This window comes from Prionailurus bengalensis, chromosome D4, assembly GCF_016509475.1.
Source record: "Prionailurus bengalensis isolate Pbe53 chromosome D4, Fcat_Pben_1.1_paternal_pri, whole genome shotgun sequence".
NCBI lineage: Eukaryota > Metazoa > Chordata > Mammalia > Carnivora > Felidae > Prionailurus > Prionailurus bengalensis.
The window spans coordinates 2477205-2503666 of record NC_057359.1 but is presented as its reverse complement, the minus strand read 5'-3'; the positions used below and the strand labels follow the sequence as shown (position 1 = coordinate 2503666).

General features: G+C 57.4%; 1 protein-coding gene across 3 annotated transcripts; it reads right to left on the bottom strand.

The window, feature by feature from the left end:
- Positions 1 to 534: 534 nt before the first annotated feature.
- On the bottom strand, positions 535 to 26145 carry NXNL2 (nucleoredoxin like 2). Of its 3 annotated transcripts, none has more exons than XM_043566720.1 (2): positions 7698 to 8045; positions 535 to 1074 (listed from the first exon to the last, which is right to left on the bottom strand). In XM_043566720.1, exons 1-2 carry the CDS (start codon positions 7997 to 7999, stop codon positions 906 to 908), a joined length of 471 nt encoding a protein of 156 aa, XP_043422655.1. In that variant the 5' UTR covers positions 8000 to 8045; the 3' UTR covers positions 535 to 905. The 3 variants fall into 3 exon arrangements, 1 of the variants encoding a protein (XP_043422655.1); XR_006295087.1 differs by lacking the exon at positions 7698 to 8045 and adding an exon at positions 2455 to 4529 and having other exon boundaries at positions 968 to 1074; XR_006295086.1 differs by lacking the exon at positions 7698 to 8045 and adding an exon at positions 26032 to 26145 and having other exon boundaries at positions 972 to 1074.
- Between the last annotated feature and the right edge of the window lie 317 nt (positions 26146 to 26462).

Genomic DNA, 26462 nt, shown 5'->3' with positions numbered 1-26462 from the left:
CAGTCAAGGCTGCCAGTGGAGACAAGAGCACGGTGTGTGTCTGGTGTAGAGTGTGTGTCGTAGGGCGTGTGTGTGTGTCTGGGTGGTGTGTGTACATGGTGTGTGGGGTGAGGTGAGTGTGGTGTGTGTGTGTCCACGTGTGTGCATGTGCGTGCGTGCTGGGTGTATGTCTGTGTGCGTATCTGTGTGGTGTGTGTGCGCAGCATGTGTGTGTATGTGGGGTGTAGGGCGTGTGTGTAGTGTACAAGGGGTGTGTGTACGTGTGTGTGTGTGTGTGTGTGTGTGTGTGTGTGTGGTGTGCCAGCGGTGGCCGGCAATGCGAGGCCAGAGGGCTCCTGGCAGAGCCTGTGGTGGCTCCCGCTTACCCGGACCCATGTGCACCCGCAGGAGACGCGGGTTTGACACCGTGAACGTGCAGCCTCGAGCAGCTGTGAGACTGGAAACGGGAGCACAGTGTGGAGACCAGCACTGGGGGAGCACCTCACTGTCCCCGTGCGAGCGCCTGGTTTGCGGGGACAAGGAGGGAGATCAGAGGGCTGTGCCGGAAATGTTTATTAAAGCATACGGATTCTGCAAACCTCAGTGATACATGAGTCGTGAGAACTTAGCATTAACCGAAGTAGGTCTCCAGAAGACGTATTCGTAAATGTGTTCTTTCACCTGAGGAGTGGTATAAAGATGTGTTTTCCATGGATTCCCAAGAGCCCAACGGGAGCATACTCAGGCTCGCGTGAAGACAGCTCTGCTAAGAGTGACAGAAATAAGGATCCGCAGGCTACGGGATCCTCCCTGGCAGTGTTTCTCTCTGCCGGGACATAAACCGTACCAGTGCGGGCGGGGAGGAAACGGCCGCTCCCCTTCCCGTGCTCAGGATGCAGCAGCAGGTGCCCCCGAGACCCCCGGCGTCACCCGGAGAAATTCTGAAAGATGTTGGCCGCCTCCACCCAGCTCTGGAAGCAGGCCAGCCCCCGCTCCCGGATCTGCTTCCGCCCTTTGTCGGTGATGACCTCCCCGCTTGGTTTCACAATCACCAGCCTGGGGATGGCTGTGATGTGGTACCTGGTCCTCAGCTCCCTGCGGGAGAGAAGAGGGAGGGCCGGGTCAGCGGGGGAGTGGGCAGGCCGCCACACCCACGTCCCCAAGGCTGGCTGACCGTGCAAAGCCTTAGCCCCCAGCCTGCCCACACCTTCTCTCCCTGCTGCGAGCCTGTCCTGAGGGGTGTCCCAGGGAGGGGACAGGTGTGCTGTCCCAGAGGGGCGTCCACAGGGAGGGGACTGCTCTGAGCCTGGGCTGCCCATCCCAGAGCCCAGGTCCCAGCTGCGTGGGACCATGGAGCACCCAAGAGGTGGAGGAGCGCCAGCAAAACTGAATTTCTCATCTTCGTTAATTTAAATTCAAGTAGCCACGAGTGGCAGGTGGCTACCATATCGGACGGTACAATTCTAAACCCACAAATACGCCCCAATAAATTTATATCCCTCCTCTGTCTCAAGAGGCTGAAAAACAGCAGGTACACACAACCATCAGTGTTAAAACTCTGTGAGTTCCAACAAAGCTGTGTCAGACTTTCTGCCCCTCAAACTCAAGGAGAGGCTGATTTACATTATGGACGACACATTTCTTGGCTACTTTTTCCGTCACGTGTAACAAGAATTATTTGCATTGACGTAGGAAAAGGAGCAACCACCTCCTTTGTCTCTCCCCTTAACCTTCTCCTAAATGAGTGCCCTCAAGACAGGGCAGCTGATGAAGACCCCTCCCCATTCCTAAGGCCACCTTGCAAGTGTCTCTCATTCAGTAATCTGACTGCACTCACCTGTCACCCTAGGGACTGTGGGTCTGAGTGGAAGGAAAAACGCACTTGAAACCCTCCTGATACCAAGTCTCCCCGTCACGTCTCCATCAAGGTCTTCCTGCTGCCTTCTGGCACCCAGGCCAAACACAAAGGCATAAATCAGGGGGGAAGAAGACCTCCCGCCTCCACCCCCCAAAGGAAGAGAGCCTCGTCTCAGTCTCACACGTCCAAGAGACGGTGACACACCCAGCATGTTCTCGGCCACCAAGGGATCGTCACAAAATTTCAAACAAGCAAGAGCACACAGACCACTTAACCAGACCACAATGCAATGAAAACGGGACACCAATACAATGCAGCTTTTGGAATGAGTCTAAAAACTAACCATACACTACCACTACAAGTGAAACAGCGAAACAGACCACAACACAACCAAAAGGGAACAATATGGAATATACTTCTGATCTGCAGCCGTAGACACAATTAGACATAGGAAGTTGTGGTCCTAAACACACTTTTCCAAACGACTTGTAGACGAGCTGTGTGACTGACTCAAAAGGCAAGAACAGGACTGATGCAGCAGACACTAGGAAAGGCAGACGGCGGGAAGAAGTCACAGCAGAAGAAACGCACAAGATCCGGTGAGCTTCAAAACGAACATGGCTGCGGGAAGACCTAACGGGCCAAGGCGCTACCAGCACTGCTCAGGGGAAAAGGAAGGCACGGGAACATCGGTCCGGGGCCCACGGCGGACTCCACCCTGCTTGCAGACCCAGGCAGGCGGGCGAGGTCGCTCCTACTATACCCGACTGCTGCCAGGACCACCAGGTCCCGAAGGAAACCTGCACACGGCTGCCGCTCCGGCAGCTTCTGGAAGCCGTTGCTCACATGAGGAAGAAACAGCCAAGGAGGAGAGAAAAAGTGTTATGTAAGAGTGATCATCATCTGTGGAACAGACACCAGGGCTGACACGCACAAACCACAGACGTGGAGAGACGCCAGCCCCGGGACCAGCTGAGGCCTTTGCTGACAAGCCAGCTGGCCCGGCAACTCAGGGGTAGGCTGGGGGGTGGAGGAGACCCCCCACCAGTGTTTTAAGGATGCTGAACAACCCCAGAAATTTGAAGGGCCTATGAAACTTGCTTTCCCCCAAAGCATAAGACAAACACATGGAGAAAAGAGAAACGGCTGCACAGCCCTTGGCCTGAAGACTGCAGGGAGGTGGCCAGAGGCTGCCACCGGCTTTGTCCAGCAGCTCAGGCAGATGGATCAGTGCAAGGTCTTCACCCTGGGCAAGGTGGGGTGGGCAGTGCCCACCACGTCAGAATGGTCCCGCGGGGGTTCTGCTACCCAGGGCCCGGGGCTTACCCCCAAGGCCAGGAGGCCCTGCCCCACGTGTGCAGCAGCAGTGCTAAGGGCACAGGGTTCCCAGACCAGCAGCAGCAGCACCAGGGAGCTCACTACAAGTGCAGAGTTTCCTGTCCCTGCTGGGGAGGGGCGGGTGGAGCCACGATCCCTTGGGTTCACGCCTGCTGAAGCATGCAACCCTGCCAGTCTCCCAGGGCTGCCTGCATCCCCCTCCCTCCACCATCCAGTCACCCTGGGGATGGGGGAGAGAGCAGGCAGTAAGGGAAGCTGAGAGCGGTGCCCTTGATGGCCTGGGCGGTAGAGGCATGTGGCTCCCTGCTCAGCATCCATGACCCTCCACCTTCTGGTATTCACTAGCTGTGGGACTTGGGCAAGCTAGCTAACCTCCCTGTACCCCAAATTCCCCATCTGTACCATGGGAAATACCTCCCTGGGTTGTTGGGAGGTTTAGATAGTTAATATGCATACGGGATAGCTAAGGGATTGGCATGTAAACGCTCAGAAAACACTGGTTGTTATTGATGGAGCCACGTCCAACCCAAGGTGGGCCAGCTGTCCAATGCAGCACAGCCATTGAGTGCTGGCTACACCAACCAGCACCGGAACGGGTAACCAGCAGACTCAGAACCAGTGCGACTGCACGGAACACTTCATGTGAGCTAGGAGAGTGGAGGGTGTGAGATTACGCAGCCCGAGGCACAGCAGCCACTCTGCCACCATGAGGAGAGACTGCATTTGCCAAGTGGCCCCTGGCTGCAGCCTCAGGATGAGGCAGGCATGGCAGAAAGCAGAGCCATGAAATTGTCCTCGGTGGTTTCCCACCTCCCTGGAGACCAGCTCCTGGCTGCTGGGCGTGTAACTGAAGCCCATCAGTAAATCTTCATAGTTTAAGCTTTGGGCTGCTGCTGCTGCTGTTTCACTCCCTCGCAACATTAAATCAAGCTCTGACAGGTGTCGGGCGGGGGCGGAGGGGGGGTGCAGGCAGGCTGGGCTTTGAGGAGTGAGGAGGAGTCTGGAATACACATTGGCTCCAGAGTATCTGCAGTCAGCCGTGTAGGCCCTCGAATCCCCAGCCTGGCAGCGTCTGCGTGGAGACGACCGTAACCCTGGAGCTGCACGGAGAGGCTCGCAAGCACCATCTCCACCGGCTTCGGGCGCGGTGTCCTGCGGGAACGGACAGCGCCTTGGAAGGAGAGCCCCGTGGCTGCACAGAGTGCAGGCATGAGAACTCTGAGCGCGGTATGCTCTGGGGGAGTCCGAGGGCCCAGCTCGGGGCGGGCGCTGCTGCGACAGTGGCTCCCTCCCTTCACCTAATAGCTCGTCCTCCACTGGCACAGCCACTTCTGGGTTGTCATGGCAACGCTGGTTCCAGTCTCCTCCCCCCTCCCACCCACCCCACCCCCCCCCCCCCCGGGCCAGCAAATCTCTGCAGTGGCTCCAGCCAAGGAGCAGCCCACAGGCGCCAAGCACAGAGCAGCGGCTGCTTCCACCCTGAACGCTAGAGACACTGCTCACATGGGTGGCGCTGGGTGCGAGACAGGCATGGGCCTCCCGGGCCAGAAATGCCCCTCGTGTCCCCAGTGGCATGGATGAGGAGGGGGGGCTGCTGGGCGGGGAAGTGAGGGCTCCAGGGTTGGGGGGCTGCAAGCATGTGTACGAACTGTGGAGGTGGGAAAGATATGGGGTATTCTGGAACACTGCTGTCCAGTCTGCAGAGGGGGTCACAGAAGGCTGGGGCAGGAGGTGAGTATGGGGCAAGTGTGGGAGGGCAGGGCAAGACGTGGACTGAGCCCCCTGGGCGACAGGGACCCCGGAGAGCTGGGGTAGGCACGGCAGGACCAGGCCTGCCTCAGACAAGAAAGATGAGGTGGGTTCCAGAACAAGAGTCCATTAAACATGGACACTGGGGCTGAGGTTAGAATGTTGCAACGGTCCAGGCCCTACCTGAAGGAGGTAGCAATGAGGAGGAAACCAGACTCAGCAGATTCAGTGCCTAATGGGGACACGTTGAGTCAGGAGGCCTGGCAGGTGGCGGGGAGCTGGAACCCAAGGCTGGGGAGATGGCAGGGGGCACAGGCACCCCACCAAGTGGGTGGCTCTGACGGAGCCACTCTCCACCCATGAAACGATGCCACGGCCAAGTGTCTTTTCTGTGCAGTGCAAACCTGTCAGGAGGCATCCCATCCTCCTGGCCCACGGTGGGGGTGGTGGTCAGCGCCAGAGCAGACCAGAGGGGGGCAGAGTCATATTGGGGGCCTCCCGGGGTACCAGAGCCCAAGTGGGTACCAGCATTATTAACAAACAATCATAAAGGCCATGAAAAATCACCACTGAGTGGGTCTTGCGTGCGACAGCAGGAGACAGGAATTCCTGCTGGCACTGGGCCCATAACAAAGGGAAAGGAGATGGGCAGGACACCTGTCCTTGGTGTCCACAATCAGGCCGCTCGCCCACCTGCACACAGGCACCAGCCGCGGGGACTTCAGTAGACATGTCTGTCTAGGGCTGTCGATGCCCTGCAGCCATGTGGCCTCCAGCCGTGCCCAGGGCACCCGTGGTGGCTCCCCAGTGATTCCTCCTCCTCCTCCCCTCACCTGGGACTCAGTGGGTAGCCGCTGAGGAAGAAAGCCCCAGGGCCCTGACCACGACTGACCTAGCGGGAGCAGAGCACCATCCCGGCTAGAATAAGGGAGTAGCTCCAAACATTCTCACACAACATCCCACTTCCTACCACAGAAACTGCAAGGACAGAGCCAGTGTGGCGCAGTTTGGAAAGAGGAAGGACGAGGTCTCACCAGCAGAAAAACTGACGCTGGACTCTTCTGGAGACCACGCTGGCCTCCTGCTGCCTGCAGTGGACCCTAAGGGCTCTGACCGCAGCCCAGGAGAAGCGGGAGGGAGCTCTGCAAGGCCGTCCCCCAGCGAGATCCCAGGTAGCCCCGAGGAGAAAGAGGGAGGAGAAGCTCTAAGCAGAGACTCAGGTTCCAGAGCCTCAGCGGCACATCTGCGAACCAGGACAAGGTGCTGGCACGTGACCGCCAATGGCTCCAAACTCCCGGATCAGGGCCGTCCTCATACACAACAGGGGCCTCATCACCCGGCAGTGAGCCCCCTTGCCTCCATCAAGCCACAAAGAAATCCCCGACCCTGAGCGCTGCCTAGTTACCCACACGGTCCCCCTGCCACTTTCAAACCTGTACTGGTTCCAAGGCCGTGCATAACTCTGGTGCCAAGCATATCAGAGGCATTCGCAAACACCACCAGAGGAGATGCTACGGCGAATCCCTCTGCCAAGTAAGTCACTGGGACTCACCCTCTCAAAATTGTCACTTGGGTTTGTTTCCACTGTCGCGTAAACTAGACATCTGTAAGATGCTCCTGGAGTGAGGCCTCTAAGAAGCAGGTGCCCACCTGGAAGGCCTGAGCCTCACCTCCTCCTCAGCGTCCCTGCGGCATGTGTTTGTGGGAAGAAACGTTCTTCTACGGACCCTTCCAAAGCCCCCTGCCACTTTTAACTGTTCACGAGCCAATTCATCAGGACAGCTTGGGGAGGGAGGTGGGGGGTCCACCACAACTGAATGATAGCCCCCCCCCAGGACCATAAATGAGAAACATGCCCTGTAAAACGCACCCAGAAACTCACTCCGTGTCCATTACAAGGATGGTGGGGTAACACCGTGTGCAGAGTGTAAATGCTTCCACCACAACAGGGACCCCAAGGTGCAATCAGAGCCCGGCCACACTCCAGTCCACCAACCCTCCTGAGATCCTCCCCACCCTCCCTCCTCCTTCCCGGCTCCCCCCTCCTCCCACCTCTTCCCTCCCAACTCCCCCCTCCCACCTCCTCTGTCCTCCCTCCTCCCTCTGACCTCCTCCCTGCCATTTCCTCTGTCCTCCCTCCTCCCTCCTACTTTCTCTCTCCTCCCTCCTTTCTACCTTCTTCCTCCTCCCTCTTCCATCCCACCTCCTCCATCCCACCTCCTCTCTCCTCTCTCCCACCTTCTCCCTCCTCCCCAGTCAGGTCCCTACCCCCTGGGGATTTTTGTGGCCTCTGACATTAACCCCAGGAGCCCAGGGACCTAGTTCTTCCTACAGCTGTGGAAATAGTAAACACCTTCACTTTCAGGCAATTCCAGGCCTGGCAGCGATAACCAAGCCGCACCCCGGCCAGCAGAGAGGGAGTTCCTCCAGCCTTGGAGTTCGGTGCGCCCCTGGGCACTGCCCCCAGCCGCTCGCGGCAGCCGACGCAGAGACCCAGTTCCCACGCGAGCCTCCCGAGGCACCCTCTCCTGCTTCCACACCCCTCCCCGAGTCCCACCACCGCTAGGCTCCGCAACAGCCACATCACCAGAGCTCCTTGGAAACGCAGACCCGCTAAGTCAGGGCCCGGCTCTCCAACTCCCCAGGGATGCGGCAGCCCCACGGGACCCCTCGGGGGCCTGGGGTGAGGGGCACGAGCGACGCCGGGGAGGCCCGCCCGAGGGGTGGGGGGAGGGACGAGCTCCACGCGGCCGCCCAACCCCGTCCCACTCACTGCCGGAAGGGATCGTGGAAGGGCAGCGCCAGCCAGGCGCCGTGCAGCTCGCGCATGAAATCCAGCATCTCCTGCGCGGTGCCGTCGGCCGACACAAACACCACCGCGAAGGGAGCGGGCGGCCGCGCCTCGGCCACCAGCTGCGCGTAGAAGTGGCAGAGCAGCGGCGTGAAGTCGCGGCTGGGCGCGCACCAGCCGGCGGCGAAGTACAGCGCCACCACCTTGTTCTGCAGCTCCTCCTCGGCCTCCACCCACGCGCCGTCCCGGGTCAGCAGGCGCCGGCCGCCCAGCACGTCCACCATGGCTTGGGCGCGGGCACCTGCGGGGGGGGGGGGCGGCGGGGAGCGCGGGCGCAGGGACACCTGCGGGGGGCGGGGACGGCGGGGAGCTCGGGCGCCGGGACACCTGCGGGGGTCGGGGACAGCGGGGAGCTCGGGCGCCGGGACACCTGCGGGGGGCGGGGGGGGGGGCAGGGAGCTCGGGCGCCGGGACACCTGCGGGGGGCGGGGGGGGGCAGGGAGCACGGGCGCAGGGACACCTGCGGGGGGCGGGGGCGGCGAGGAGCGCGGGCGCACGGACACCTGCGGGGGGCGGCGGAAGCATGGACTTCCACGCAGCACCCACAATTTCGGGGACGGATACCTGCGGTCGCGGAACACCTGAGGGGGACGGCAGTGAGCACGCGCGCACCGACTCTTGCGCGCGCCGGCGGTGAGTGCAGAGGGACGGTCACCCGCGGGCGGGCGGCGGTGCCGCACAGGACCCGCTCGGGCTGTGCCGCTACCTGGGGCCCCACCTACTCCTCTGCCCCGGCCCCGCTGCGACACGGGCGTGAGCACTTGAGGGAGGAGGGACACACAGACACCCGCGGCGACCCCGAAGCGGCGGCTGCGACAGCACGCGCCTCCCTGAAGCCGGGCTGCCGGGCCCGCCCTGCGCCTCGCCCACCGCGCCCTCTCCGGAGCTCCGCCTGCTCTCCGCCCCGCCCCTCCTCTCCTCTCTGAGGGCCCCCATCCCGCTCGGTAGTGTCCCCAGCGCCCCGCGCCCCGCCCATCTCCGTTGCCCATATCCACGGTCCTCTCTGCGCCCCCGCCACACGTGTCCTGATGACCTGAGAGGTCACAGTATTAAAGTACCAAGGCACGCTGGAGGCCCTCAGGATCCAGCAGCGAGCAAAAGAATTTCAGCTCCTGCTCGGGCAGGGGCGGGGAAGCGGAGGGTGGGGCACTCGGGGGAGGCGCAGATTTAAGGCATTTGCCGCAAAAAACTCAGTGATCAAGATGAATCACATTCTAAGGCAGTATTTTAAAACTTCAAAATCAATGCAAAAAAGTTCACGATAAACAAAACATCAAACTTGTAAATAAGGGCAGAATCCTGCCTGCCCCACTGCCGGCCGCGACGCGCGGCGGAAAAGCGCGTACTGGACTGAGCCCCGCGGGAGGGCGCACCCGCCGATTGGAGATTCGGTCCGACCCACGCTGCCCCCAGCAGCGCGCTGCCAAAGCCGCGTTTCCCTGTGGAATTGTAAGACCTGGGGGAGATGCAGGTGAATGGGAGAAAAAAGCTGGGAGGGGGCCCTTGCAGGTGGAGGTCCGACTTTTGTTAAAACTCAGGAATATGATGAATGGAATGCAGCTAAAACTGTGAATGCCAAGACTGTCTTGATCTGTTTGACTTTTTTCCCTTTTATCTCAACAGTGAGCGAAGTAGAGAACGTTCCTTTCAGCGACACACTCCCACGGGGGAAATCTCCAGTTATTTGTATAAACACTGAGGTGCTTTCCTGCAGCCGCGGTGAAGCCTGCGCAGCCTTCCAGGGAGAGGAGATGTGGGGAAGCACCCCTCCTCACCAGGCTACCCGCCTCTGGCTGCTGTGTGTGTGTGAAGGATGGGGCCTGCCCTCCAGAGCTCCTCCAGGGAGCAAGGGACACTGGTGCTGTTCTGCTCATTCACCTGCTTCACCCATTGTCAAGGGACTTCTCAGGGCCGTTCCTGGGGCATGAGCCTGTGTCTTCAGACAACCATCCCACCCCACCGGCCACTCCTTAAGGTGGAAGGGGGCTACAGGAGCCATGAGAGGCAGAAGGAAACCCAGAACCCTCTCCTGCCTCTGTTGTCAGTGTCCTGCACAACTTCCTCCACCCAAAGCAGGAACAGCCACAAATGCAGTCCCAGAAACAGGGCTTGCTGTCCCTAATCCCCGCTGGGACGCTCAAAGTCAGTTCGTACTGGACTTGCTTCTGGGCATGTAAGGGTGCCTTGAACAGGGCATCTGCGAAGCAGCTTCACATGCCCTGGATAACCCCAGCCACGCTGGACAGCGCTCCTACTCCTGAGGCTTGTGAGCAGCTCCAGGAGGGCCTTCTTGGGTCTGCCCCCCTCCTCGAACCCCCTCTCCCTAACCCCTGCCACACCTACACAGTTTGTGACCTAGATTCTGCCCTACCATCCATCCTCCACCCAAACTGCACCTCCTCCTGTCTGATGACAAAAGTCCCCGGAGGCTCCCAGGATGCTCCTCACCTAAGGTTGGTCCCTGGGCCCCGTCCCCTGCCTGCCAAGAATCCCACTGAGTCAGCCCCCATTCTTGATCACCCCACCTACCTTCACCAACAATCCCCCGCCCGTGGTGTCTCCTCTAACTGGCTTTCCATCCGCCTCCACATACTGACCCCACCCCACCCTCTCCCTTGGCCTGTGTTCAGAGTTGAGCTCAGCTCTCCGCGCCCCCTCCCTCCCCCCCCCCCCCCCCCCGTGCAGTGGTACTGCCCGTGCAGTGGTACTGAATAGAATCTGTTCATCACCTTTAACTGGCATCCAGCTCTATTTCTCCTGAGCAGCTATCAAGAGCTCTGATACCTCGGCTGGCTCACAGCCAGGGCATTGACTGTGGGGCAGAATGCTCCTGGAGCTAACACTGGCTGGTTGGCACAGGAGACTGCAAAGCCTCTCTGGAAAGAAACACTGTGGTACGATCATGGCTCTGCCTGTCTGTGCTCGGCACGCAGGCTCTCCCCACTTCTGACTGAGGCTGTTTCTCTGAGGAAGTATTTTTCTGAGCAGGAACACCTGGGAAGTCCCCAGCCAGCATGCCTCTTCCCCACTCCGTCTTTGGATGCTGCATACCGAGTTGCGTCTATGTTCCAGAAGAGAGGCACCGAAGAAACACGACCCGAGGCCACTTGCCATGAAATAGACTTTTTTTTTCCACTACAAGATGTACACAGGAAGATTCATTTATTTCTACCACTAGTTATGAATACACAAATATTCTCATGGAAGCTTTTTCTGCTCTGATCAGCACAGCAAACAAATTAGACCTCCCAGTGTGCAAATATCACACTCTGAATTTCCTGGTTTTAAATATTCATGCTGGAGTTATTTATTCTCCTGTACTTAAGTATTTGTTTTCAGGGAATGACATGAGGTCTTCACGGCTCACTTTTAAAATGGTGGTTGACCAACTGCAGGGAACGGACGGCAAAGTGACGAACAGAAGGCTGGCTTTCTCAGTGACTAGCTACGGGGTCACAAGCAAGTCACCCCACAGGCCCAGCTTCCCAGACACAACTTCGTGTTTAGAAGTGGTCAAAACAGATATGGTCTTGGGCTGAGGAAGTGCTCCCCGGCCCCACCAGCTTCTTCCCAGTAATGTGTTAGATGGTTCTAGAAGCATTTGTGCTGCTCCAGCAGATGGACTGAAACACAAAACGCAGGCACAGAGAGAAGGTGACAGTGTGCCTCAGCCTCCCCTGCTGCCCTAACAGAGCCGGTGGCTGCAACAGCAGAAACTCGCATCTCACAGCTCTGGAGAGCCCCTGCCCGGTAAGCCCCTGCCTGGCTTGTAGACCACCACCTTCTCCCTGTGTCCCTGCATGGCAGTGGGGAGAGCTGTCTTCCTCTTGTTTAAAGCTACGTCCTATCAGATCGGGACCTTGTTTACGCATCATTACCCGCTAAAAACCCTACTTCCAGACACAGCCCCATTGGGGGTTAGGGCTTCAGCACGTGGAATTGGGGCACACGGCTCCACCCACGCACAAGCAGTGCGTGTCCCTGACCCCAAATGTTTAAGTCTAGTGTGAGAAAAGCCTGGGCTGCAGTGCCCTCTGAATGAGGGAAAGTAAGGTGTGGAGGGAAAGAGCAGTCCTATGGGTGTCCCAAGTCAACAGTAAACCCAGCAGGGGGTGACAGTAGTTCAGGTGGATGGGTGGTGGGGGGAGGCATTCAACAACTGCACAATGGCTTCTATGTGCCAGGATCTGGAGAGACTTTAATCATGTGGGACAAGGCGCCGTGCCATACAGGACACGGCTTCATTTTCTCTTTTTGAAGCTCACCCCCATATCCCACCAAACCGTCCTCAGAAATGTACCCAGTGAGGTGGGGGTCGCACCAGGCTGGGGATGCCCTTGCCAAGGGCTGTGGAATCTGAGATGCGGCTCACAACCCCTGCCCCATCTCTGCAGGAGCAGCCTGGCCGACCCTGCACACCGGGTATGAGGTCTGGCGGCCAGACCGCCCCTCCCCAGGGAGGGTGACCACCTGGTGGCGGACACCTCCCAGACACCTGTGTCGTCGTGAGGCTGCGTGCCCAGGTTCCAAGTCACGAGAACCGGTCCCAGTTGCAGCGAATGGATCTGTGCATCATTTCCGCGTTGGGGCACCTCTCCACGGCTCCCAACCAGGGCTGGCCACAGCAGCTGCTAGGCCTGGCGCAAAATGAAAACCCGGGGCTGGTGGCCGCACTCAAGCTTGGCCCGTCATGGTTGAATGTTCCATTGTCTTGGGCACAGGGTGAACACGACCTTCACACTGGCCCAGGGGGCTGGCCCATGAGCGGCCGCACAGCTGTTGGGTTCTCTGTCCTGCCAGCTGCTCCCACCACCGTGCCCACCCTGAGACTCAGCGAGACTCACATGTCCCAAGGGGACCCTCTGCACCCCACACCCAGGTGGAGTCGGGACACTAAGGGACACCAACAGAGGAGGACGGAGCAGTCTGGAACCCGTTCCCAGAAGGCTGTGGGGCAGTGGGAGGCGGGAGCGTGCTTGAGCCGAGGTCTGAGCCCCTGAGATTGCAGGAGTCCACGCCCGATGCTGGACCTGCTCCCAACACGGCAGCAGGACATCCCCACGACACTGGCTTCATTTAACTACTTATATCTGCAACAATCCGCTTTCCAAGTCATCCTGAGGTTCTGGGGGCCAGGATGTCAGCATACGTTTGCCGAAGGGACACAATTCAGCCCCTAACAGCAGCGCTGAGGACGGACAGTTACCTTCAGGGCAGGACTGGAAGGCGGCGTAGGAGGGCAGGCCCAGGAGCAGGTGGGGGGTAGGGGGTGGGCTCGGTGGGCTGGGGACAGGGAAGAGCAAGCATCTCCACGTGGCTGCAGCGGCCGTGTGCAGGAAGCTGATAGAGGACGAGGGAAGGAGGGCTGTGGCAGCTCGTGGAGGGCCGGGCGCCCGGTACATGGTAAAGTGGGTGGTGTGCATTCACGCCATGCACCAGGCACCGTGTTGGGCACTTTACCTACTTGGTGTTATCCAATCTTCACAAAAGGCTTACGAGGTGTTGCAAAAACACAGTAATAAATGTAGCTCCTCTCTTTGTAAACAAACCATGAACTTGGAAATGTGGACTTTGGTTTTATTAAAATGAGAGTGAAATCCCAAAGTACTGTTCAGGTACTGTGCTTCCTGTTGCTAACCCCATTCTCCCTGCCTGCCACCCACCACATGGTGTTAGGACAATCCCAACACCCTCCCCAACCTCCCTCCTCAATACCTGCCCAGTGAGATGTGAGGCTCTTCCTGGAATGGTATTCCTCTCCCTGATATGAAGGGAATTTCTCGAGAACCCCCTGCCTGGTGCTAACCTTCTTTCTGACTTTGAATGCTAGTGAGGACGTGATGTCTGGAGCTGCTGCAGCCATTCTGAGACTGTGAGGAATAGGCCTAGAGAATTTCAGAGATACTGGCCTAGTCCTCTGACAGCATGAGCCACTGAACCCAAACCAGCAACTACCAATCTCCAGGATGCTTACGGATGGCTTCTGAGGAAAATAAACCCTTATGTCAGCAGTTTTCACAGTACGTTCTGCAGAACACTAGGTGACATGAGACCCTCTCAGGTGACATGCAGGTTGAAACTGTCCTCATGGTAACACTTAAGACAGCAGCTGCCTTCCTTGGATGCTGACACTGGCCCTGAAGGTGCACAAGGAACAGCAGGGAAAAGCTGACACAACCTGAACCACGCCCGTGGCACCACACTGTACTCAGCAGTCAGCACATTCTTTACCTCCATGCAATCATGGTGAAAAGTCCAGTTTTCCTTAAATTTCATGATGGCCCCATAGGAGTTAGTAACTTTGCCTGTTCTTCAGAAAAAGCACCTGCAAGATGCTTCTCAGTGAGACACGGGATAGGCAGGCTCCCATTTCCCAATAGACACCACGTGGGCAGCAGAGGTCACCCGTGGCGCTGCATCAGGAAATCACAGCCACCTCCAGTCCTGAGTGAGGTTTAGAACCCAGGCATTAATGTAATGGACATTTGTAGCAGGGAGGAGTGTTCATGCGAGCGTATCAACCATGAGTTTCCGACGTGTGACATCAGGCTTTGTTGACCTGCAGGGACAGCCCGCCCCCACCCCCTCTCCCAGGGCTACCGACTGCCTAGACGGGTAAGGAGAGCCCGGGCGCAAACCAACTGATCCAGCGCCCACGTGCCAGCCATCTCCTTCGTGTGTGCCCCTCCCTGGCCACCTGGGGCAAGCGGCCCAGGCCCAGGTACCAGACAACGGGGACAGCCCCTGGCTGATGAACCTGGGGACGTTAGCGCCCCATGTCCCACCACGTCCGTCCTATTTCAATAACGTGAAATCTACCACTATTCCAGAGCAAAACCATCCCCAAAACCGAACTTCACACAAGGGCAAGTATGGGGAAACAAGGAGCCACGCGAGAATAATGTGTGGGGTGTGGTGGGGGCTCCGCGGACCCACACAGCTTTGGACCTGAAATGCTTTTCCTTCTTACTCGTGTTCCTGGAGTATAACCCAGAATCACACAACTTTTGAGAACTTTTCTGTTCTGTCATTTTATCAGAGTGGTCACCCGTGTCCCCTCCCTCCCCATCCCCAGGTACTTGATTTACAGGCTCCATAAATTCCTAAGTGCCAGCCAGACTGGAGGGTCCCCTCAACGCAGGGCCCAGAATCAGGGCCACAACCCCCTTTCTTTTACGCATCTAGTGGTTTTTTTTTTTTAATGTTTATTTTTGAGAGAGAGAGACAGAGTGTGAGCGGGGGAGAAGCAGAGGGAGAAGGAGACACAGACCCCGAAGCAGTCTCCAGACTTTCACCACAGACCCAGACGCGAGGCTCCAGCCCACGAACTGGGAGATCACAACCTGAGCCAAAGTCGGACACCCAACCGGCGGAGCCCCCAGCGTCCCAAGTGTTGTGTTCTTTTAGTATCTCTGGTCCTTGTTGCTGTGAGTCCCTTCTGGGACAGGATGGGCTGGTGGGGTGACTGAGGTGTGCCGCTGGTGACCTGGCGAGGAACGGGATCGGCTGAGCCTCCAGAGCTGGCGGGGAGCACTGAGCTCCGTCCCACGCGCACCAGGACCAGCTTGGAGGCTTCGAGTGAAAGCATCTGGATACTGAGAAGACCACAACACTACTGGGCCTGCTCGTCTTTTTAGCCACACCCAGCCCAAAGCGCCCGGCAGCTGGAGGGCACCCACCGTCGAGGAAAATTGCTTCCAAGTTTTAATTAACAAGGTCGCGAAGGCAAGTGTGTCTGTGTAAAACCCTGTCAGCCTGAAATGTCTCCCAGATGTGTCGTCCAGAGGCCCGTGGAGGCATGGTTCCTGCTACTTTCTCTGGCCGCTGCATGGTTTGTTTTCATACCTCACCCGTGGGTGAGCTTTTACCGTAAAATGAAAGATCCCGAAAACCACACGAAACAAATGTGCAGCTCTCTTAGAAAAAACAGTCCCGCCACCCCATCCAGGTCCCTGAGCGGCTTTGCCCCCCCCCCCGACACCCGGGGGTGCCCTCTGGCCTCGGGTCCTGATCACCTGCCAGCCCGGGGTGCCCTCTGGCCTCGAGTCCTCCTGTCCTGCTGGAACGGGAACTGCTTGCTGGATGGCGGCCCCCTCCCAGCCCCCCAGTGAAGGCCGGCCCCTGGGGTGTCCAGCATCCTCCTCCCCACTGTGCACACGAGAAGGGATGAGGCAAGTCACTGCAGGGACAGACGTGATTTCGGGGCTCAGTACGAGCACACAGCTGGGCACCCTCACAGAGGGCAGTTCTTGGGATCTGGTGAGGAAAAGGGGGGCCCGTGGTCCGTGGAGGGGCGGGTGGCCTCACAACAACGGCCACTGGCAGGACAATGGCAACAAAGCCAAAACGACACGGTGCACAACTTGCTGTGCCCTAATTCACGTGGGAACGGGAGTCACTGCCCTAGCAGAGCGGCCACCTGAGAGGGCCGCCTGGCAGTCGTGTCCAGGCCCGACCCGGGGCTCTGCCGGGGTCTCGCCTGCTGGGTCCAGGCCCGACGTCGGGAGACGCCCCATTTTTCCCTCCTTCCGAGCCTCCCAACAAGGGGATCCGCCTCAACACTTCTTTATCCCCAATTACAGCTACTGAAAACCACTCCCAGTTTTCCTTTTTAAAGAGAAACGGCATGCACCTGCCTCCCGCTTTGCCCGCGAGACCCTGCAGGTGACACAAGCGCCAGCCAGAGGGAGTGCCACCGTCAGACAGCGGCCCCTATGCGTCACTGCCCGCAGCCAGGGCTGCTGACTTGCTCATTTCAAGCTGCCTCTGGCCCAGTCCCCAGGTCACCCCTCAGCAGCGCAAAGAGGATGCCACGAAAACCAGGGATGCAGGTCAAAGGGAAAACCCAGCTCTCTTCCACAAAGCAGAGCTGGAACTTCTCCCTCCCGCTGGGTCTCCCGTGTCCCTTCTCAGACCAGCTCCCAACACAGGTTCAAGTACACACACACGCACACGCAATGCCTCTGCTCCAAGAAAGCCGGTCACTAGCAGCGTCTGCGAGGGGAAAAGGGTCTCCACGTCAGGAAAAAAAGCACGAAAACACAGGAACGGCTGTCTGTGTGCTGCCAACTGAAAGGTGGCAGTTTCGTGAACTGACAAGCAGCGGATGCTCTCCTAAGCCCCCACTTGGGTTCAGAGTAACTATGGAGCTGGCCCTCCGGCGGGTGTGGGGGCCACAGCAGAGGCGAGGCCTCACGGTGCGCAGCTGGGGTGCCTCCACCAGGTCCCAGGGGGACAGCTGGCACCGTCCACATCTCGGCGTGGGCACAGCCTCATGAGGGAGGAGGGCCAGCCCTGGTCATGGGCACGCAACGGCCTCAACCCACTGTATTTCCTGTGCAACTGAAACCTTGCTGGAAGGAGAACGGCACCCCACGGGGAACATGCCAGGGTCCAAGCCCCACCCTGCTTCATCTGCAGACACCCCCTGGATGTCATGATTGGACCAGGGCTGGGGTACCCTTTCCTGTCACCGGAAAGTAGACATGATCCCAAAGGGTCCGTGGTGCCTTTCTTGACCCTTAGGTCAAACCCACGCTTCTCAACTCTTAGACCCAAACGAGGGACTAAGACTTATCTGCACCACCAGACACTGTGCGTGCCGTGCCAACGCTTCGGCGTGTGTCTCTAAACACATAAGGCCTCTTCACCATTCAACTGCTATGCCACCGTCACACCTCACAAAAATTTAAGTCTTTGATACCATCGAACAGCAAGCCACGTTCAAATCTCCCAACGGTTAAAAAACAAACATCTTCTTACACATGGTTTGCTCAGATCAGGATCCACGGAAGAGTCATCCTTACAAATATGGTCAGTCCCTTAAGTCTGTTTCAATCTGCAAAAGCTCCCTTCCTCTGGTCACTCCACTCCTGTCCATGCTATTTATGGCCCCACTCCCATCCACGCTATCTATTTATGGCCCCCACTCCCGTCTACGCTATCTATTTATGGCCCCACTCCTGTCCACGCTGTTTATGGAAGAAGCCAGTGGACTGCCTTCTGGTGGTAATACCAAGTTAATACTTCTAGCCCTGGTTTCGAGAAAAGGTTGCTTTGAACTAGAAGGTCATCTTGGTGGGACGATTCCCTACGTGATGCCACGGGTTTCCTGCCTCACTTCTGCTGACACGGATGGATCATCGGTGGTCCAGGTATGGACACCCCTTCCCCAGTGTAGAGTTCTCCACCAGACCTTCCCCAACCGGTCTAGCATCTACTGATGACTCCCATCTTGACCCACTGTTCCATTGTGTTGTAAAATGACCATTTCTTAAATCTATCCCCCACTTGGCCTCAGGCACCAGAATTTTTCTGTAAAAACAGTCTGTCCTTTCTCTACAGTGGTTACCCCGAGGTCTGTGCAGAAAGACCTGGATCAATACACGATTCTTACCAGTTTTCACAGTCAGTTGGTGCCTAGCAACCCGGGAAGACCACCAGTGCATTTTATCAAGTATCATAATGAAATTTATAAATTTCATGTGTTCTGACCCAGTGTAGTCATTTTTCTCTCTAGTGCTCAAACTGTCACTTGTTTGGCCGGTGGGACCCCTTACAAGTTGACACCTGTGTGTCCTTTTTAAGTGAGCCTTGTGGTCTTTTTTCTCGGGCACAGAAGGAGGCCCAGTTTATCAGTTCACTGTGTGCGTTTCCTGCCCGAGATGCAGAATGAGGCATTTCTCCAGAGAGCCCGGCCACTTCCAGAGGCATGTTTGTGAGTGCACTGGCATAGAGGGGCTCGCCCCTGCAGGGTTACACTGCTCCTAGGCACGGTCATGGACACAGCTAGGGGATACGGATGTTGTGAAAAGAGAAAACTCAATCTCGAGTTGATGCTGATATTTCTAATTTTATACCTGTAACTGTCGTCTTTGCATGATAAAGTTTTATTCCAAATAATCCAAAATGACTAACGTTATATTAGAAACATAATAGCTTCAAAATAATGGTGACAATATTGCTACTAGAAAGAAGTCACCTGAATACAGTTTAAGATGTCCCTCTGGTTTTTTTGTCCTTAGGACCCATCCCACTGGGGATCAAAATAGTGTTTTCAAGAAATAAGACCTTTAAAGCTCGGTGCTGACAGCTGGGAGCCTGGAGCCTGCTTTGGATTTTGTGTCTCCCCCTCTCTCTGCCCTTCCCCCGCTTGCACTGTGTCTCTCTCTCTCAAAAATAAACACTAAAAAAAAATTTTTTTTAACGTTTATTTATTTTTGAGACAGAGAGAGACAGAGCATGAACAGGGGAGGGGCAGAGAGACAGGGAGACACAGAATCTGAAAACAAGCTCCAGGCTCTGAGCTGTGAGCACAGAGCCCGCCATGGGGCTCAAACTCACGGACCGTGAGATCATGACCTGAGCCGAAGTCGGATGCTTAACCGACCAAGCCACCCAGGCGACCCACTAAAAAAAATTTTTAAGTGATCCCACCCAACTCAAATGAAAACCTTACAAGGCTCTTCCTCGCTTCCTTGGCTCCCCGACACCTTCCTTCAACCATCAGGTGGTGGCCACTCATCCTTGGGGAGCAGAGGTGTTGGGACCCATGTGGGATGCTCCAGGAGCATCTGAGCCTTGTGGGACGAATGCAGGGCCTCTCTCCCATGGTCCTCAGGGACAGAACTGCGGAGGACCTGTGCCCTGAAGGTCCAACAAAACCAGTGTGGCTTACCTTCCTGGTTTCACTTTTGTGCACAGATCGTGAGCTTTTCATTCTGTTTCTCTAGCGGCTATAGGTTTACTAGGATTTCCTAGTTTATTCAGTGAGTTTTATTTTATTTTTCTAGAAAACTGCCCATTTTGTCTCAGGGCCTCAATCAGAGACATCCAATTGTTCATACTCTTCCCTTGAAACTAAAAATATCTATTTTGTGCATAATTGGGTCTTTTAAAAATTGTTTGCGGCTTCTCCCTTCTCCTCACGCGTGTCCTCCCTCACTCCGGCTGCGTGGCTCAGTGCTGTCTATCCACACCTGCGTCCATCTCTCTGCTTCCCTCGGGCTTATCTTCTTGTATATTTATCAGTTTTCAATCATTATTCTTTCATAGATGGATTTAAGGCTGTGTCAATTCCCACTGAACGTCCATTGAAAGTTTTTAAGATCATCCCATAAAATTTGATGGGCAATTTCTGTTAAATTCAAAACATGCTGTAATTTTTACTATGGATTCTTCTTCAACTCGTTTGATATTTAGAAAGATGGTTTTACTATCCAGGGTTGGTGCCTCTGTTTACGGATTCATAATTTCATCACACTGTGCTCAGAGCGAGGCGTCTGCATGATGCAGCCTGTGGGGGATCTGCTGGGGTTTATCTGCATGCCTGCCACCTGGCTGGTGTGTGCAATGGCACCAAGTGTGCTTGGAAAACAAGGACACATTATCGACCCCGTTTGGCGCAGGGATCTACACTCACCAACTGTTATGATTCAGACCTCATCTGCCGGTATTCGTTTCTGTCTCACTAATCTCCCAGAAGCACGTCCCATTTTTCCAGCTGTCAACCTCCTCGTCATGCCGTGTACCGTCTTTGATGTACTCTGAGCGTGTGCGTGGTTAAGATGATCCTGCATGCCTCATAGGTTTCTCCTTTGCGTCAGCAAGTAGCAGTCATGACTTTATTCGTTGTTCTATTCTTGTTGATGCTTTTAACCTTAAGGGAGGCTGATGTTCACACAGCTGTGCCACCCCTTTCTGGAGAGTATCAGCCTGTTTTATCTTGTTACTTTAAACTCCTTTTTCATGACACGGTGTGCAAGCAGGAAGGAACCTGGACTTCTTCCTCCAGCCTTAGGACCTTTCACTTCTCGACGATGGGCTCAGCCTCCTTGCATGTGTGGCAGTCACCACAGACCAAGATTTATTTCCACCGTCTTCGTTGTGCTACAAATGGTCTGCCACTTACCAGTGGTTTCAACAAGTATTTACAATAGGAAATACTCTTATTCCTTACAATAGGAAAATATTCTCTTCTCCCTCCTTCTGGAATGATCTGGGCAGGTAAGTGGTCTGCGTTTCTCTTCCCAGCTTTCACTCTTCTGTTTTGACCGTTCTGCTGCTGGTTTATTGATCTGATTACCTTGTCTGGGTCTGATTGTGCTTCATCAGCCTAAGGCCCCAGCTCTCCCGGAGTCTGGAGAATTCTGAGCCACCGACTGAGAAGTCAGTCCCGCACCCACACCCCACACGCTCTTCTTTCAGAACCACTGAGGGACATGTCCCGTGTCCCATCCATGGACACCCACCCCCACCCCAGATGTCTCAGACCTGCCGTCCAGTTCACGGTCTCTCCCCAGACGTCCACTCTACTAACAATTTCACCAGATGCTTATTTCCATGACTGTATCTGCCACGTCCAGAATCTTATTTCTTTAGTTCAGATCTGCCCACTATGCCTTCAGTGTCTTACTCTGCTAAATCCTTTAAACCTACTTAACAAACTGCTCAGAGCAGTGGTTTGTTCTAGCCTTCCGTGAACGTGAGCAATGACCATGATGGATTATTTGATGATCTATTTAGACAGTTTCTGATCCAATTTCTCCCCTTTCTGGCACATGCCGACTCTCCCCCAGGGCAGAGCCTGTCTTGGCAAGTTTCAGGGCGAGGCTGTTCACACTGGGGAGTCCTGGGGGCCGTGTGTGGAGTCAGACCTGTCACCGCTCTCTTTTCTCTGGGATTGGTGCTCCAGACATTCCCATGCCCGATGCCAGCTTTCCATTAACTCCTCATCCCAGGTTGCTGGCGTAAAGCTTGGGTATGACAGCCGATGGGTCACCTATGTCCTCAGGACCAGGAAGGACACTACAGTGAATCTGGGCTGGGGCGCACACCTCCTGCCAGCCCGGTGCCATCTCAGCTGTGGTCCCTCAGCTCTCCACGTGAGCCCGTAGGCTCCACTCAGTGAGTGCGGCTGCAGCCTTTATCCTCCCCGGGGCCCATCGCAGACCTTTTAAAACTAGAGACACAGTTCATAGACCATAAAGTCCACCCTGCAGTACTGCAATTCCGTGGGCTGGCTGTGCAACCATGATCACTGTGTACTTTCATTTGTCTCCAGGGTCTCCAAGGAACCCCAGCCCTGCAACCTCTCACCAAGCTCCCAGTCTCTGAGGCTCTGCCGGTTCCAGGCCGTTCCAGAAACAGAAGCACAGGACACGCATGTGGCCCCTGGTCTGGCTTCTCTCACACTTTGCGACGTTTCAAGATTCATCCCCATGGTGGCCAGTACCCCTAGGTCACCCCTCTTGCGGCCGCACACCAGTCACTGTGTAGACAGGCCACATTGATCGCGCATCAGCTGACGGACACAGGGGCTGGTCCACTTCCTGGCCCCTGCAAACATACTCTGACCTCAGCTGAACGGACGGACTTGATGTGAACACAAGTTTCACTTCTGCTGGGCCGACACCTGTTGGGGCAGGATGCTGGGTCTCACAGGGACTCCTTTGTGGAGGCCTCACCCCCTGCAGACTGGCAGCAGCAAACGAGGCTCACCGCCCCCACATCCACACCAAGTCGTGTCGTTTTGAGCCACGCCAACGTGGCATGTGTGAAACAAGCGTGAATATGCTGTGTTGAGTGAGTTTCCCCCTCTCATCACCACAGCTCAATGTGAGCGCAGCACCAAGGACATGCAGTCACAACCCGTCATCATGCACGTGGCTGCGTGTCCCTCGGGGCTATGGCATGAGCGCTACATCTGTGGAGGTGAGGGACATGGGACCACCACGTCCTGGTGGTGTGACCTTGGGCAAGTTACCTCCTGGCTCTCTGCCTTAGTTTCCACATCTGTGAAAGAGAAGGTAACGTCTGCTATGAAGACTTCGTGAGAAAATACGCAATGTGTCTGGAAAAGTAACCGGCAAATAGTAAGATATTCTGTTTTCTTTGTTCTTATAACATTGACTGGTACTGTTGAGCTCCCACAAGTGACAGTGACTCTGTTTGTCACAGCAGAGACCACAGTGACCCAGCCAAGTGCCCACAACCCAAGGACACCCCTGTAAGACCGCCAGCTGGGTGCAGGCCTGAGGGAGGCCCTCATACGTCTGTGCTTGACCTCTGGTTGTGACGTTCCAGGCTCTGACTGCTGACCATGAAGTGTGGGGTGCACACTCACCCCACAGCATTCCCAGGGCCTGAGGCTGGCCAGCAGGGCTGCCCAGAAAAGACGCTCAGGGGAAGGGCCTTTCCACAGCCCTGTCTTCAGGCCCCGGCTTCTTCCTACCAGGCTGTGCCCTCCAAGTGGAGGCTACCTGTCCTCCAAGCCTGGTGACTGCTTTCTAAGCAGCCACATGCTCACTAGTTAACGTGGTTGGTGAGGTGGTGTCCATCTTGGTGACTGCCGCAGTTTTACTCCACAGAGGCTCCCCCACCCAGCCCCAGGGGGTGGGTTCCAGTGTCCTGGCAGATTGGAGGCCCAGCCTCCCCACCCTCACCCACAAGCCGTTTCGGCCTGCAGGAGTCTCACTCGACTGGCCTGACAACAGCTCTGGAGGCTGGCCGCCCCCCCAGGTCTCCCGATTCTCTGGGGGCCCCTCGCCTACACACCCGGCCACTCCCAGGACAGCAGCTGCCCCCGCAGCTGGTGAGAAATGCTCCCAACAGACCCACTGAATCCGAACATGCACTTCCTACCTCCAGGAGCGTTGTGTGCAGCACCCCCTAGTGTCCAGAGCACCCCTGGGCACACACATCTGTCTCAACAGAGGCCTAGTTGGAAACAATCCATTCTCTGGGTGCCTGGCCCCAATCTGCGCATCTCAGCCTGCACTCTGTCCTCCTCCTCACTGGCCTGCTCTTCCTCCACCTGTGTTCTCACCCCCCAGTCCTCAGAGACAGACCCTCACCACACGTACACACGCACACTCACCCGTGCACACTCACCTACCCATGCTCGCACACTCACTCATTCACCTGCTCGTGCACATGCACACGGACACATACACATGCACATTTAAACACATGGCTGCATACATCTTGTACACACGCACACTCGAGTGAGCACATACACCTGTCCTCAATCTCTGGGACTGGCAAAGAACAGGAAAAACCACAACTGATTCTAATGTGCATTGACTGTACAACATGGGGGTAAAAGACACCATCCCGTCTTCAGAGAGAGATCAGAACTTTCCAGGCTGTCTGTCCGAGCTTGTTTTGTAAATATGTACTTAAGACACAGTGACAGCTGACGAGGGTCAGCTGCATGAACAGTGACGGTCATCAGGTTACAATGAACAGGCAAGCGTGAGCACATGCAGAGGACAGAAAACAACCCCTGCACTGCCCTCCACAGGTGGGTGTCCCCAACTGGACAGACCCTTGACCTCAGGCATGCACTTCTTCATTGGCAAGAGGTGCCCCCCTGCCTTCTGTCTCTGTAAACCATGAACGCAGGACACGCACTCACACAAGTCCGGCCAGCAGCTGGGCCAGCAAAGGGCAGGTGGGCAGAAGCAGACACACCTAGGGTCAGGCCCTCATGGTGGATGCTCCCTGAGGCCCAAGTCCTGTGGGGACACCGCCACTGTCACCTTGCCCTGAAGGTAGGCATCCTGGGGGGTCTTTCCCACAACTGCCACAGGTAGGCCCTGGGATATCAAAGGCTTCCCAAGGGACTCATACACTGCTCAGACCCAAACACAGCTAGGTCAGGGGCTGAACGGCACAGATGGGGTTCCATTTCCTCCAGGCCCTGAATGGGGCTTGCACTGTTGTTTGCTCTGGGTCTGATGCTGTGCCTGACAGAGCCATGGAGCCCTCGGCACGAGTCTGCCTCCTCGTGGACAATCCCAGAAGGAAGTAAGGAATAGGTGGCAACGAGACTATTCTTCACAGTGGGGCTGGGGCCCTGGGAGCCCAGCCTCGGGTGGTCTCAGGGCTCAAGGTCATCTGGGGCGCAGCCAGTGGGCAGGCGGGGGTGGTCCTGAGCTGGCCTGCTCCCCAGGCGTTGAGAATGCACTGCCTCTGCTGCAGGCAGCCGCCGGGACCGTCCTCCAGGGTCGCGTCTGCACAGGGTCCCTGCTGGCTCACGGGCAGAAACGGGGGGGGGGGGGGGGGGGGAACCTCTTACATCACAGAATAAGGCCCCTTCGTGCCTGAACCGAAGCCCCTGAAAAAGTCTGGCCGAACCCAAGGGGAGAAACGGGAAGGAGACAGACGCCTGCCTTTTGAAGGCGTGGAGTTTACCACACACACCAGCGAGTACGTGAGGCCCGCCTGTGCAGCTCCAGAACAGCAAGGAGACAGACGACCGCCAGCTACTGCCAGTGCCTCACCTGCACGGGCCACCACAGCCGCGCTGAGCCGCACGCCGCAAGGTCGGTAACGCCAGAACAGAGCAACGACATTCGTCAGCTGCGGGCAGGGTCCCGGAAGTCAGTGTGGCCACTGCACTGGCCATGCCCCACTCATCACAGAAGGTTCTGGGGCAGAGCCCTATGTCAGGCGCTCAGAGAAAGACCCTCCCCGTGGGTCCAGGTCTCCTACAAGACATTCTGGGGGCCCACCGCCACCTGGGAGTCACCGTGAGATTCCGAGCGGGAACACACGGCACCCCAGTGAGACTTCACCCGGGCGGGCGGCGGTGACGACTCCCTGGGTTGGGGGCTTGCACGGTGGAACCACGCTTCTCAGCTCTGCAGGCTGAGGTCCAGAGAGTGTGACCTCTTCCAGGTTCAGGGATGGCGACCTCCGTCCCCGCATGGTGCGTGGGCCAGAGCACTCCCTGGAGCCCCTCTCAGGAGGACACTAATCCTTTAGGGGCTCCAGCCTGGAGAGGTAACCCCCCACAGGCCACACTGGCCACCATCGGATATGACCTAAGGTGGACGGACGGCCCCGCTCCTCCCCGGGGCCTTACTCTGTCCAGGGCTAGAGACACGTCTGTGCGCCAGGAAAGAGAGACAGTCGGCTCGGCGACACCAACCACGTCCCCGTCCCGCACGGCGTCCCCCTGCCCCAAACCCAAGGGAGACCATCGGCTCAGGGACGCCGGCCACGTCCCCGTCCCCGTCCCCGTCCCGCACACAGTGTCCCCCTGCCCGAAACCCAAGGCCAGAGCAGCCAGCAGGTCAGGGCTGAGGCTCCCGCAGGTGACACGCAGCGGCCGTGCCTGCGACGCAGCCTCCCCGCCCCTCCCCCCCCCCCCCCCCCCCCCGCGGTCTCCGCCAAGACCGGAGCGCCAGGCTGGTCTCTCGAGGTTCGCGACCACACGGCCGAACCGCTTTCGGCCGAGACAGACACTCACTCAGAGACACACGGCCAAGTCCGGGGTCTTCACGGCAGCCGCCGAGCGGCCGTATCACGGAGGACTCCTGAGACGCCGGGTAGCAAAGGCGGAAGGCGGGCGGCGGCGTCGCCTCACAAGCGCTCTTCCGCAACGCCGCCCGCGGAGAGCGAGCTCGCTCACGGCGCCGCGGGCCCTCGGCCACCACCTGCCGCCCCCGAGGGCACTCGAGGAGGCGGGCGCGGCGGCCTGGCAGGTTCCAGCGGGACTGAAGGCCGGAAGGCCGGAGCCGCGCCAGGAGCCGGGCCGCCGACCCGGCCCAAGATGGCGGCCCCCCGAGGAGAAAGGCCGCCCCCGGCCCCGCCCCCGGCCCCGGCCCCGCCCCCGGCCCGAGAGCAGCACGTGCCTCCGCGGGGCGACGACGGAGAGCCGGCGCTCGCCGGGACCCCGCC